This window comes from Camelus ferus, chromosome 4, assembly GCF_009834535.1.
Source record: "Camelus ferus isolate YT-003-E chromosome 4, BCGSAC_Cfer_1.0, whole genome shotgun sequence".
NCBI classification, from domain to species: Eukaryota; Metazoa; Chordata; class Mammalia; order Artiodactyla; family Camelidae; genus Camelus; species Camelus ferus.
The window spans coordinates 53,633,026-53,646,919 of record NC_045699.1 but is presented as its reverse complement, the minus strand read 5'-3'; the positions used below and the strand labels follow the sequence as shown (position 1 = coordinate 53,646,919).

At 36.2% G+C, this 13,894-nt stretch overlaps 1 protein-coding gene across 1 annotated transcript in view; it reads left to right on the top strand.

The window, feature by feature from the left end:
- Nucleotides 1-13,894, top strand: part of CTNNAL1 (catenin alpha like 1) — a 50,815-nt gene that overhangs the window by 32,560 nt on the left and 4,361 nt on the right. The window contains exons 10-14 of the mRNA XM_032478144.1: nt 684-776; nt 3,919-4,069; nt 9,498-9,535; nt 11,903-11,953; nt 12,047-12,201. Coding sequence (XP_032334035.1) covers nt 684-776; nt 3,919-4,069; nt 9,498-9,535; nt 11,903-11,953; nt 12,047-12,201 — 488 coding nt within the window. The remainder of the gene's footprint in view (nt 1-683; nt 777-3,918; nt 4,070-9,497; nt 9,536-11,902; nt 11,954-12,046; nt 12,202-13,894) is intronic.

Sequence of the window (13,894 nt, the reverse complement as noted above, 5' to 3'; positions counted from 1 at the left end):
CATTCTTAAAATGACCGTAGGCAGATATTTTAAAAATAGGTTTGATGCTGTTTTGTTTATAAGCCAAATATTATGACTGTAGGCAGAGTTGCTGATTATAGAAATCCTGAAGCAAATCTTTTTAAGAGATAAAAAGATTTTGTTTCTAATTCTCTATTTTAAGCCTCAAGATTTTCAGTAATTTTCACTGATACAGGCTCTTTACTCATTACTTCAGTCTTGCCTAATCCAGTGTTACCTGCAGTGAAAGGTGTATTAATTGACTGTGAAGATAAGTGTTATTTGTTGGCAGAAAGAATGTGTAGCTTGTGGTGACTGACATAATTTAGCTGAGAGACCTTGGGTAAGTCCTTGGGTAAGTCCTTCTCCAGGCCATGTTTCTTCATACATGAAATATGTGACCATATATCCTTTCAAAGATTCCTGCTGATTCTGATATTCTTTGACCACCTTGCCATGATCAGATAGGAAGTACAAACACTAGGGTATATGCTAAACCCTTATTCCTGCCTTGTTCCTAGACTCTGTCGGTAACCAACATAGTATTAAATTTTCTCATTAAAGTACAGATTTATTTTTATAGGTTTTAATAAGTTTTATTTTCTTTACTATTTATAAACTGATACTATTTGTTGTGAAGAATTAGAATGTGAAAGTTGAACTGTACAAATGCTTTCTCGTAGACCTGTCGATTGTTGAGACATGTATCTGGGACAGAACCTCTTGAAATAACCTGTATACATGCAGAGGAGACATTTCAGGTGACTGGCCAACAGGTACGATCAACAGCAGATTGTTCTTTCTATACTGTGTTTTATCTGAGTGTCATAGCAAGTTGTGCCGAACGAAGACATAAATGATTCTACATAGCTACAGCCCAAATCTACTGGAAGAAATGAAAGTAATGGAATTTTTGTTGGTAGTGTACCAGAACATTCTGTTGGATTATCTGGTCATTTGCCAAACTGGAGGTTGGTCCATTTAATTGATGCCCTAGTTTATACCTATTTAAATGATGCTGTTTACAATGCAGGTGATAGTAACACGTTTGAAAACTGAGCTATCATAATGTAACAGGCCATAAAAATATTAGTATGTTTTGACCCAGTAATTCCTAAGGACATAAGGAGATTAAAAAAAAACAAAAATAAAAACAGTTGTTACAACATTATTTATAATAAGATTCAATTGGAAGCAAAATAACTATCTTAAGTTAGGCAAATAATATATTACAACATTAAAATAGTAATTATGGTAACTAGAATTAGCAACATCAAAAAACATTTCTTTAAAATGTTAGGTGAAAAAGCAGGATACAGACTTGTTTATATGCTATAATTGCCACTATATAAAATGTGTATATGTGAGAAAATGACTAGGAATGTGCAGAAATGAAAGTTCTGCTTGCTTGGGAGAATTGTGAGGTTTTTTTCTGGAATTTTCTATAATATTACTTTGTTTTGATAATTTTCAAAAGCATTTTAAAGGCTGATATCCCGTACTCTAAGGGAAAAAATGAGGGACAGAACTTCCTTTCTTTTTTGGGCTAAGCACTAGAATATAGTTTATCAGGTGTTCTTGTTTCATTTGTCACGGGCTTACTCCTAATTGCATTATTGGATGATAGATGTTGAGCCCCGGGATTTATCGTTGAGAACAGTGAAAGTAACTTAGAGACGAAGGACACGTGTGCCTTCCAGCAGACCCATGTTGGATGCTGGAGGGAAGATTATATGCTTCCCTGTAGAGAACAGTGTCAGAGGTTTATCATGGAAGCAGGAACTATATATACGAGTGACCCTCAGCAGTGACCATCTGCTGAACATTTTATTATAACCAGAGGATCTCTGTTTATTAGGAGAAACCAAGGCCTCAATACTTACTTGTCCATTTGAGAGTCATCCTACTTGCCTTAGCTATAAGCGTGTTTTAGTAGAACTAAAGGATTTAACTCTCCTGCCGTATGCAATCCGCTCTTGTTATCCTCAGGCCCTACTTGCTATTTGGCTTTAACTCTCTACTTACTGTTCTCATTGCAGCAGGGATATTAGGCAAAGCCATATTCTCTTCCCCAGGGTGGTGACAAAGCCTGTTGTCAATTTCTATAACTTGAGAAGCCTTTTGTGTTCCCGTAGCCTCAGCTTTTATTCCTAGTCTTGGCCATCTGTCTCACAAAGGGATAATTTAAGGAAGTAGAACATGCCTCTAATATAATTTATATTATTTCTGGATATTTCTGCTTTAGCAATGTTGCCTTTATATTTCCTTTAAAATGTTAGATCATATCCAGTGCACAGTTGAACAGTTGGCACACTGTACAGTGGCTCCTGGTTGAGAGGGCAGCATTGCTGAAATGCAGCCCTAGTCCCCTGGCAAGCCATGTGCTTTCCTTCCCTGAAGATGGTGAACCGTGTTCTACTCATAAAGCTGCCACCTGCTTGTCACGCCTGTGCCTGTGGGACTGCCCGCCCTGAGCACACAGGTCTAACTCTCTCGAAGGAGCTGACTCTGCCCGTATCAGTTTCTGAAAGCTCTCCAGTGTCTCCCTATCTTGATCAAAGTCTGTCCTTACTGTGAATGTTTCCCTATCACATGGCCACTGGTGACCTTCCTTTTTTCCATGTCGGTCCACTCACTCTGGCCTACTGGCTGTTGTTAGAACATACCAGAAATGCTCCCACCTCAGCAGTTTCCCTAGCTTCCCCCGTGGCTCCCTCACTTTCTTCAGTTCTTTGCTTACACTTCACCTTAAGTTAGTGACCACCTAACACCCTCCATCCACCTTACCCTTTGTTTTTATACATATCGCTTGTCATCTTCTAAGATATCTGATAATTTACTTAATAGATTTTTAATTGTCTGTCCCCCCACATGTTAATGTGAGCCCCATGAAGAGAGGTACATTTATCTGTTTCATTTGCAGCTGTTTCCCTGAACCTAGAACATGGGTACAGTGTCCGGCACATGGCAGATGAATGAATAGCCGTGTATTAGTTACTTGGTATCTTTGGGCCTCAGTTTCTCTGGCTGTAAAATGGGAATAATGCTTATTTGGGAAGGGTAGTATTTTGTTTGTGTGTTTTTGAGAATTAATACTACTGTATCAAGCACCTAACACAGTACCTCAAGAATATATGTACCATGTACTCGTAGGTGTGTGTGTGTGTTACTACTACTACCATTATCACCATTGCCACCAGTGCTACTACCACCACCACTACTCCTGCTGCCCCACCACTGCTGCCACAATTACTACCACTACCAATACCCTACTGCCTACCTCCCACCATCACCACCACCACTGCTGCAGTGTACAGTGCGCACTGTGTAGTCTGAGTATAGCTCTTTGAATTATGCCATGGGTATAGCTTTGTTGAAACAGAGCTTTCCTTGAATAAAGATAATTGCTTCCTTTGACACAACATTGTAAAATGACTATAACTCAATAAAAAAATGTTAAAAAAAGATAATTGCTCCCTGAATAAAGGCTTCTGAATAATAATGCCTACAATTTATCTATAGATAAGATTATAAGAAATAGTGAGTTCTGTTTACTAAGATGGTAAGAGATAGTTTGTTCTCCTGGGTATGTCTGCAGTGCCCAACATGGAGCTTACATGTGGAAATTGCTTCCTAGTTGTGTACTGAGTTGATTTGAACAATACAGACTGAAATTTGGTTTCTAATGTGATTCTGAGAGCTAAGATTTTGAAACGCACACCAGTGTATATTGTGGTTTTTTTTTTTTTTTCCCCTACTTTATAAATTTATTTTCTGACGATTCAGTGAGGAGCCAACATATTAACCTGGATATTAACCGAAACTATTTCAAATCAATTTGCTACATCTTAACCATGGTTGAAGACATTCTTCAAAGAGTGATTTGCCACCAAATCAGAGATTATTGTGTTTCTTTAGATAATATCTGCTGCTGAAACTTTGACGTTGCATCCATCGAGTAAAATTGCTAAAGAAAATCTAGATGTATTTTGTGAAGCCTGGGAATCCCAAATTAGTGACATGTCAACACTGCTGAGAGAAATCAATGATGTGTTTGAAGGAAGACGAGGTGAGAAGCTGCCCACATATTGAAATATATCAGTATTTTAATGTAACTATTAGTGTTTTAATGTAACTATCAGATGTAAAATGAATAACTTGTTATAACCCAACTGGGTTATTTTTATAAAAGTTATGAAAATATTATTTGTCCTTCATTTTAGTATCTAAGCAGTAAAATTTATTGTAGAACAGTCTTGCAGATTTCTTTCAATTAATATTAACATTCTAACTTTCTTATTGAAATTAAGTCATTTTATATTTCTTCTAAATTGTTTTTTAGTTTTAATGTAAAACCTCTTCTGTAATACAGTGCTTCTGATTTAATTCTACTAATTCTGATTTAATTCTACTAACTTCATAATGAAATGAATGTAGTTATTTGATTTTCAAATTGCTTTCCTTCCACTTGGATGGAATCTCTTTCCTTGATGACTACATAATCTTGGAATATTTCCTTTGGTGGGTAAGTTCATTGGTATTTCTACAACATGTAAAATAGAACCATACAATGTATAGAGGTCATAATTTTTACTCTTCATTTTAGTATCAACTGGGAGTTTTGTTTATTTTCCATTGTACTGTGTGTCCTGTTATGTATGTTCTTGTTTTTACATATTTTTTCCTTTCTAACAGTTTCTGTTAGTGTCAAGCATGCTTGTTTTTTTTTAAATTAAAATGTCATTTAAAGTCACAATAACATCAAATTATATGTTTATTTTTACTTATTTAAACATTTCATATTTTAAAAAATACTCATGTAGGATGATGGCTGATTTGCTTAAAAATCAGGGAGTGGTGGACTTTGTAGATATTCTATAATTTGTTAAGTGTAATAAATGCTTACCATGCTTCTGTGTTTAAAGAGTTGTATGACAGCTAGTCTGCATGGCGTATCGTGTTCAGGCTTTGATAAATGGATTTTTATGTGAGGTGAGTTTCATACATTAAAAGGTAAAGTGGTATAATTGATCCACATTTAAAGGAAAGTGATCACTTAGCCATGAGACTTGTTTAGGAACTGAAGAGAATAGCCCCCCAGTCTTTCTCAGCGCTAGGCTCGCATCCCATGTGGATAGACCAAAGCTGAAACAGGAAAATCCTATACTCATTTTTGGGCTACATAGACCCTGTGGTTTCCTTTACTTCCAAGCTGGATATTATGTAAATGATATCTTCTTTAGGTGTGGCTATCTTTCCTGCCCAAATTAGGTTATCTTAACTTTCTGAGTACTGAACAAAATTCCTCTTTAGGTGGGAAACTTCTGCCTTTGATTAGTGACACCCATCGTTTAACTGGTAGTATCTCACTGTTACAGAAGTCATCCTTATGTGGGGATAATTCAGATAGATTTGCTTGATTTCTTACACTGCCTTTTTTTTTTTCCCTGATTGTTACCATGAAGCTCTTAAGAATTGCTTTTTCCATAAAGAATCCCAACTCCGAATTAGCCATTTTGACTGGACTGAGTCCAGTGTCACAGCATTGCTCTTCTTGTTCTGTGTGGTCGTTATGACAAGCCTGCCTGTTACCTTGCACTGGCCCACTGCTTCTCATACAAAGGACAGGGTGTATTCTTCAGAGTCTGATTTATCTTTGCTATTGTTATAACGCACGTAAACTATTACTGGAAAGCCTTTGCTGTGTTTTAGCCACCTTAGTTCTGCTCTGCATATCTTGACTCTTGTGACTAGGAGAATTATCAGGTATGTTCCCAGGTATTATTTTGCCAACCAATTAAGTAGCAAACAACATGCTAAGCAATGAAAAAGAGCCTCTAATATTCCCACATTTGAAGTCAGTCTGAGAGCTAGGCCATTGTCCCCTCACCCAGAGACACTCAAATTACACAATAGGGCCTCCTGGGATTGTTTCAAGAACTCAAAAATCAGTACTTGTCTTCTTGCCTCTCTGCCTTCATCCAATTCTGCCTTCTTACCCAAACCTCCAGGGAGGCCATGGTCTTCATATTACAAGAGATCAGATGAAAAAGACTCCACATTCCCTTAGTGATGAGTATGTGTCAACATTTAGAATTAGATTATTTTCAAGAAATAAATGTCAAAAAGAAGCCTTCTCTCACAGCTTGCAGATTCTATCCCTTCTTTAAGGAAGCTGGATTTCCTTTGTTTCTGTTTGAACCGTCTTGAAGGTAACATGACGAGGCTTCAGTTCACAGGGCTGTACCAGGTGGTTCAGATCCATAGCTCTGCACCTGTGTTACCACTTGGCAGATTGGATGCATGAAGTGCTGTTCACTAAAATGGGGCATACGGGAAGAGGAACGTGATTGTGGGTAAACATGAGCTTACTTGGGAGATGTATGAGTCTGGAGCAAGGGAGTGATCCATTCAGACATGAGATGATGGGACCATGATAGTAGAAATGTAAGAGAGAATTTGAGGATAACAGCTGGGTTTGGTCTAATCCAAATTCGAAAATACCCCAGTCCCACTCTTGAGGTTAGCTAATAATCTGCCTATCCTTTAGTGTTTGAGGCATTCCTTTTAAGTGGGTCTGGGGACATTAATTTTCTTCTGATTGATCATGCCATATACAGCCCCTTTCCGAATCAAAAAAGCTAATTATAAGGACTTCTAATAAGGAATAATATAGCACAACTTCAGTGAAATAATGAGGGTCTCATGTCCTTAGGGGATTAGTTTTATTTTGTAGATATGCAGGAAAGCTCTGGATATTGAAAATGGACAGCAGCCCTTCTCAACTGGGTTGTCATAAGGAATCATTTTGGTATCCTCATAAGATAAGAGGGCCTTTTGAACTTAATTCTGAGCTTAGTTTATCTGGAGCTGTAAACTTAGAAATAAAGATGGCAATAAATATTGTGCTGATTTAGACAATATTAAACAAAGGATTTAGGGAGTATTAAACTTATGACACCCCCATGAAGACAGTGCTTTGAGAAAAATTCTATACTTCAAATATTTGTACCAAATATATTTTCCCATTTATCTAATTACTTCTAATGTTTATAATATATTTCCATCAGAGATAGAAATAATTATGCTACCTCTTTACTTTGATATAAATGCTAAACATAACTGAGTCAATTTTTTTTTCAATTGAAGTATAGTCAGTTACAATGTATCAATTTCTGGTGTACAGCACAATGTCCCTGTCATGCATATACATACATATATTCATTTTCATATTCTTTTTCATTAAAGATATTGAATATAATTATTACAAGATATTGAATATAATTCCCTGTGCTATACAGAAGAAATTGGGTTTTTCAGATCTATTTTTATATGTAGTGGCTAATATTTGCAAATCTCAAATTCCCAAATTTATCCCTTCCCACCCTGAATCTATATTCTTGCTCTGCTTAGAATCAATGGCAATAGTGAGACATGTATGGAAAAAAAGTCACTAGATAATTAATTATAAAATGATTCAGATTCATCATTTTTGGTATTTTTATTCACTTATTTGTTTTGGTGGGTTTTTTTTTTATGGTATTATTATCAACTTACTTGGTTTATATTAGAACCAGGGGAAAGTGAGACAACCCTACCTGCACAGCATTTGGAGGAAAACTATCTGAAGAATGATCAATTTTGCAATTATCCTCAAATTTATAAAGCCATTCTGAGTCTAACCAAAGAATGAGGTTAGAGAGCAAAATAAAGTACCCTAAAGGCTCTCTTTTCATTGCATCTATTTCTCCCTGCCTTCTGGTTCCTCTAACTCTGTTGCATCCTGGAGAAACAAGAGCTGAAACTCTTGGCTTTTTTTTTTTTTTTTTTTCCAATTCCCTTGGATAGTAGATTGTGAATTTCAGGGTCATTGGCACTACAGAGGATCACAAGAGTAGATAATATAAGACTGCTCATCTAAGCTAATTAATTAATGATTATGCCCTCCTCTGTAGCTTCTTAAAACCACTTAAAAAAAAACGATATTATGGACAGGGTTCATGCTTTGCATTAAGACTGATGGTGAATTTTGAGATTCTAAGTGACCTGAAGATTGTCTTCTGTTAATCTCCCAGCTTAATTAGACACTTTATCTATCAGCGCTAAGAGACAAGGCATGGAGATGACCTCTTTAAGTTGTATTGTTCTCTCACAATTCTGAGATCAAAAAACCTTAAATCCTGACACAACAAAGAAATGATCTGAATCATAAAACTCTTCCCAGGTACCATTAGTTGACTCTTAGTGATGGCTCCTCTTTTGGATCCGCACCATCCAACAGGAATATAATGTAAGCCACATGTGTAATTTAAAACTTTTCTAGGAGGCACAAGAAAAATTTTAAAAGAAGCAAATGAGATTCACTTTGATAATATTTTTTATTTAACCCAGTATCCAAAATACTGTCATTTCAGTTTATAATCAATATTTCAGAATTACTAATGAGATCATTTACATTTTGTTTATTTATATTAAGTCTTCAAAATCTAATATATACACTTATAACACATCTCAATTCAGACTGGCCATGTTTCAATTGCCAAGTAGTCACATGTGGCTAGTGGATTCTGTGTTCAACAACACAGTCCTAGATGAAATTTTAAATATGTTGTGAACAAGTTCATCCTGCTCATGTAATAGTCGTTCTGTAACAAGGATGTGATTTAGTGCTCTTATATTATGCTTACTTTCATTATGTGGAGCCATATGAAATTGCTGTTTTTGTATTCAAAGTGGTTGAATATCAGCAGTTTCATGTGGCTCCACCTAATATATTGTAGCTGAATATACTTCCTTTCTTTGAAATCAAAAGGCAATTGCTGTTCAAATCTTATCTTGAATTCTTACCCCAGATATAACAAACTAGTTTTAAAAAGAAATCTATCCTGCATTGTAACCTGACTTTATACATGATCCAGAAGCCAGAAGTATGGAAGCGCAAGGCTGAAGTGGGCAGTACACATCCCTTTTCTTTCCATAGTTACTGTGCTTTCTGCCATATGGTAGTTATCAGCCAAGAGACTATTACTTGCTTTAGTCCGTCTTCCTATCTTTACATTAGAGTTTTCCTCTTTCCTGACTGGGAGACTATGTTATGAGGTTAGCTGTAAATGATTTAGCCTGGTACTTGCAGAAAAGGAAGCAAGCTGATGAACTGGTAGTGATAAAAGGAGAATCTGTTTCATTAGAGGCAGGCTGCTGCAAAGGAATTCGCTGTCAAGGAAGCTGGTTATAAATATAAGTAATTGTCAGCGTGATATTTTGCCTTTGTGCCGTTATGTTGGGGGAGGTAGAGACTGGCCAACATAGACGCCTTAACAGACACAACTGCTGACAGTCTTGACGTTTACCAACCAATTTACAGTTTTATTTCTCAATTACATATAGTTAATAGACTAAATTATCAAAACTAATATACTAACATTTCTGTTTATTTAATAATGTTTAAAAATTAAACTTGAATAATAGAACATTTAAGTTATGTATGTTATTTGTAGGAGAGAAGTATGGCTACCTTTCACTCCCAAAGCCAATGGTAAGTAGAAGTTTTTACACTTCAGAATGTTTTTATTAGGAATTCAAATCACACTCTTTTTGACTCTCCCTAACTTCCAATAATTGACATTACAAAGAAAGTTAGGATATTAAATGTTGACTGTTCAGAGTTTTTATTCAGAGTAGCAGTCTAGATGTAGTCCATAGTTAGGTTATTTGTATTGGGTTTGGGGAATTGAGGAAATAGGTAACAAATTTTATGATGAAGAAGAAGCCATAATCTGAAGTCAGAGGTCTTTTTGTTCTTCATTTCTTGGGTCTAATTAACAAGGTCATGAAGGAGTCATTTTACACAAACAAAGAACTTTCTTAATGCTTTCTACCTTGATGAAAAAGCCATGCTATTTCCATTTAGAGACTTGAAATATTTAGCATTTTATAACTGAAACTGATGCATCTGACTGCATTGATAAATAGTGCCCACTAGATGGCAAGCTTGGTTGCATTATTATACCTTTCCAGGCAGTACCCTTTCAGTATTCATTAAACACTTTAGTAATAATAATTTATGAAAGTAAAAATAAAAATACTGAATATACAACTAAATTTAAAAGAATAAGATGGGTGTAAGATTCTAAATAAAATAATACCTAAAAGCCTCTAAGGTATTAACTTTCTTAAATAGTTTATCAATTGTTTTATAGTCTAAGGAGGAAGATACAGATGATGTGACTATACAGGGAGGAGCCAAAGAGAATATTGATCATCTCTGTTTATTTTCTTTTTTTTTTTTTTAATAGAGGTACTGGGGATTGAACCTATGACCTCATATATGCTAAGCATACGCTCTACCACTGAGCTATACTCTTTATCCCCATCTCTGTTTATTTTCTAATAAACCTAAGACTGTGTGTATGTGTGTGTGTGTGTGTGTGTGTATGTAAAACTTTATAGATTCTCTGTATTTATTTTCTGTCCCTTATCTCCTTCCATTTCTTCTATAGTAAACAGCATTAGAACATTTTAAAGGGGCTATGTTAAATGAGCAAATATAAACTATAGGATAGAAAAAAAGGGAAAAGTTGAGGCTGTTCTGCAGTGAAACTGGTAACAGACTAGCTGGTCAGCGGTAATAAGTCATGGTAATAAAAAGTACACATAGACCACAAAGAAGCTAAGGAGGCACATGTGTGTTTTGTTTTATCAATTTATACTTTGTGCACATGTGTGTGAATATATACTCAGTGCATGTGTGTATGTGTGTGTTGTATTTGTGTGTGTGGATTAAATAAATGTTTCCTTAAAAAAAAAAAAGGCTCCCTGCATCTCTTGGCCCCTTTATCTCTAATAGTCCAGCTGCTCTGGAAGTCCTGCAGCAAGCAAGGGAGTTCCCAGCAGATCTCAGAGTGAGAGGGATGCCCATCGTGGGCTGCCATCTCCAGAGAACTTCTGAATATATTTTTCAAAGAAACATTGCTTTTGGTAGTGGTTTCTACAAGTAAGTAGGCATCAGTGGGCCAGCCTCGTAACCAAACTGTTTTCTCCTCTCCTGAGGGAAATAAAATATTGAGTTCTATGTAGTCTACCTAAAAACAAACTTACTGTTTCAAAGATAAGGGCCCATCAAACATGCTGGTTCAAATATTAGATCCTAAATTCTAAGTATAACCTCCTATGTAACCTGGGATATAGGATTAGGAATCTGGAGTCAGAGAAACTAGGATGCTGAAATTTAGCCTTCAAAAGGGCAAACTGGTTAAAGTAATTGAATCCCAGAGTCATAACATTAGGAACGTATGGAAAGCTACACAGAGTGGTTAATTTTATTACATCATTTCTTAAGAATAATTCAGCAGAGGGGATGGGAAGGTTTGGGGGTATAATAATTGGACTGTGAGAAGACTGCAGAAGTCTTTGAGTCCTTCCGGGACACAGATCTGCTCTTCCTAGCCTCAGATTTCTAACTCCTTGTTCAAAGCTGAACTCACATATTAGTAGAGTATTTGCAATTACACTTGACTCTTGAATAACATGGGTTTGAACTTTGTACATGGACTTTTTTCAATAGTACATATTATAGTACTACACTGTCTGGGGTTGGTTGAAGCCACAGATACAGAACCACAGATGCAGAACCACAGATGCTGGGGAACCGCAGATACAGGGGTCTGACTGTAAGTTATACACAGATTTTCGGCTGTGGGTGGAGGGTTGGTGCCCTTAGCTCCCATGTTGGGCGAGGGCCAACTGTAGTTGTTTTTACTCAAATGATTTAATAGAGTTTAAGTATGTACTGAAATTTTTAAATTAAAATTTTATTACAGGTACTTTGTTAGGCTTTTTATTACTATTGCATTTTCTCACAACTACTGCTTTTTAAGATGTCCTAATCTTTTTGTTGTCACAGAAGAATAACGCAAACGTGAAATCATTAAAGCCAGACAAGCCTGACTCTGAGGTAAGAGCTTTTTCTTTGCAATAGTCTTACTTCTAATCTTTGTTTAACATCAGTAATGACTACACTGTTGAGATTTAAATGTATGTTTTGTAGGAGCAAGCCAAGATAGCAAGGCTTGGACTCAAGCTGGGTTTGCTCACCTCTGATGCCAACTGCGAGATTGAGAAGTGGGAGGATCAGGAGAACGAAATTGTTCGATATGGACGGAACATGTCCAGTATGGCCTATTCTCTGTATTTATTTACTAGGTAAATGTAGTTACATCTTGATCTTATAAAATGAATATATTGATATCTGTTGTAAAAAAGAAGTGCCATGTTACATCACTGGTAGGTTAAAGTCAGTTTTAAATATATGGTAAAAAGATTGTAAGTAATTCTTATGACAGTTAAGTGAATGCAGCAAGAAGACATTGATTTAACTAGGATTTAGATTTAGAAGAAACCCTTTACTAGGTTTGTATTCCATTCCTTCCATAATTTTGAAGTAACTTTGCATTCTTTTTGTCATACCGTGTATCAGTGTTTCTCCCATCTAGCGTCGGTAAGTTTAGAAAACATGTCTTTTAAATCTTTACATAGTGACTGATTAAACACAGATCAAAGAATAGAGCCATGAGGTTTACCACCTCAGTATGGTGCCAAGTCTCCATGAATTTGTAATGTCACACAGAATGTCCCTAACTTTACACTTACTTGACCTACATTCTCTGTCTTGTCCACCTTACAATACAATTGGTCAAATGCCTTGTTGAAGTCGACGCTGATCACATTCCAGTGTTCCATTGTAATAATGGAAGACTATACATATTGTATAGTAATTCCATGTTGCTAGAAATGTAGTTATGTGCTCAGTAATCTGTTCTAGAATTTTTCTCAAAGAATGACTTCAGCCTTTTTACTCATTTTCTCATATCTACCTTTTTCATTTTTAGAGCCTGGAAAATACTTGGTATCTTTGGTGTTATGGTTTCTCTCCTACTCCTTTTGATCTTGAAGTACAATCAGCAGTGGTTCACACCTGCATGCTGTTCAGTATTCTGGAATGTAGTCCATGTGGTCTGGAGTCTTAAGCTCAGTTAAAGTAGATAGGATCTCTACAGCTGTGTGAGCTTTGGGGCTCAATAAATAGCACCCTTTTCCCCACCCAAGTTCTGAACAAAATGAAAAATAAGCAAAAGACAAGGCAGATAGGGGCCAGTAACATTTATATTGATATGGCTGATACTGAATAATGTAGTTTGTAGCCACAGGCAAGTAGGTTTTTTAACAATAATCCCTAGAATTGAGAAATCTTACCCCATAAGGGGCAGAATGTATCTCTTAAAACACTTGAAAAACCAGGTATCTCCAAAGGCATTTTTACTGCCAAGAGAGAAAGGAGATAAGAAAGGGCTATCGTGTCCAGTTTATTTTTGCAAAGTCATGAAAAAGACTGAAAAAAACCCAATAAATATCCACCCTCTTCTATGGGGTGAAATACATGAGAGAGCAGAGGGCTGTGAGGGATGTTGTGCTGGTGAAGATTCCCTCATAGGGAAGGAAGACTAGGAGTGAGGAAGAAGCATTCATTCATTCTCTTGATGACGTCTTCTGCCTTTTCAAGAGAAATGATCCTTCTGGAAGGTGAAGGAGAAATTATAGGAGCTGAATAATTCTGCCTCTGTTTAGAAGTCATGTGTTAATATCCTTCCATGTTTTCCATCATTGGAGACTTTTTTTTTGGTGGTTTCTTTCCTTTGTTCTTAATTCTTCTTAGCAGGCTTCTCCTGGGATTGAGTTTTCCCAAAACTAATTTTGACCTCCTTTCTCAGTTCATATCTTTTAAAAATCTGATGAGTCAAGTCTGCAAAAGAAAGTGAAATGGAACTCCTTTGTTTACCCACACTAAATGTGTGGGTGACTGAAATGTGAAGATTAATGAAGAAACAAGGATCTTTAC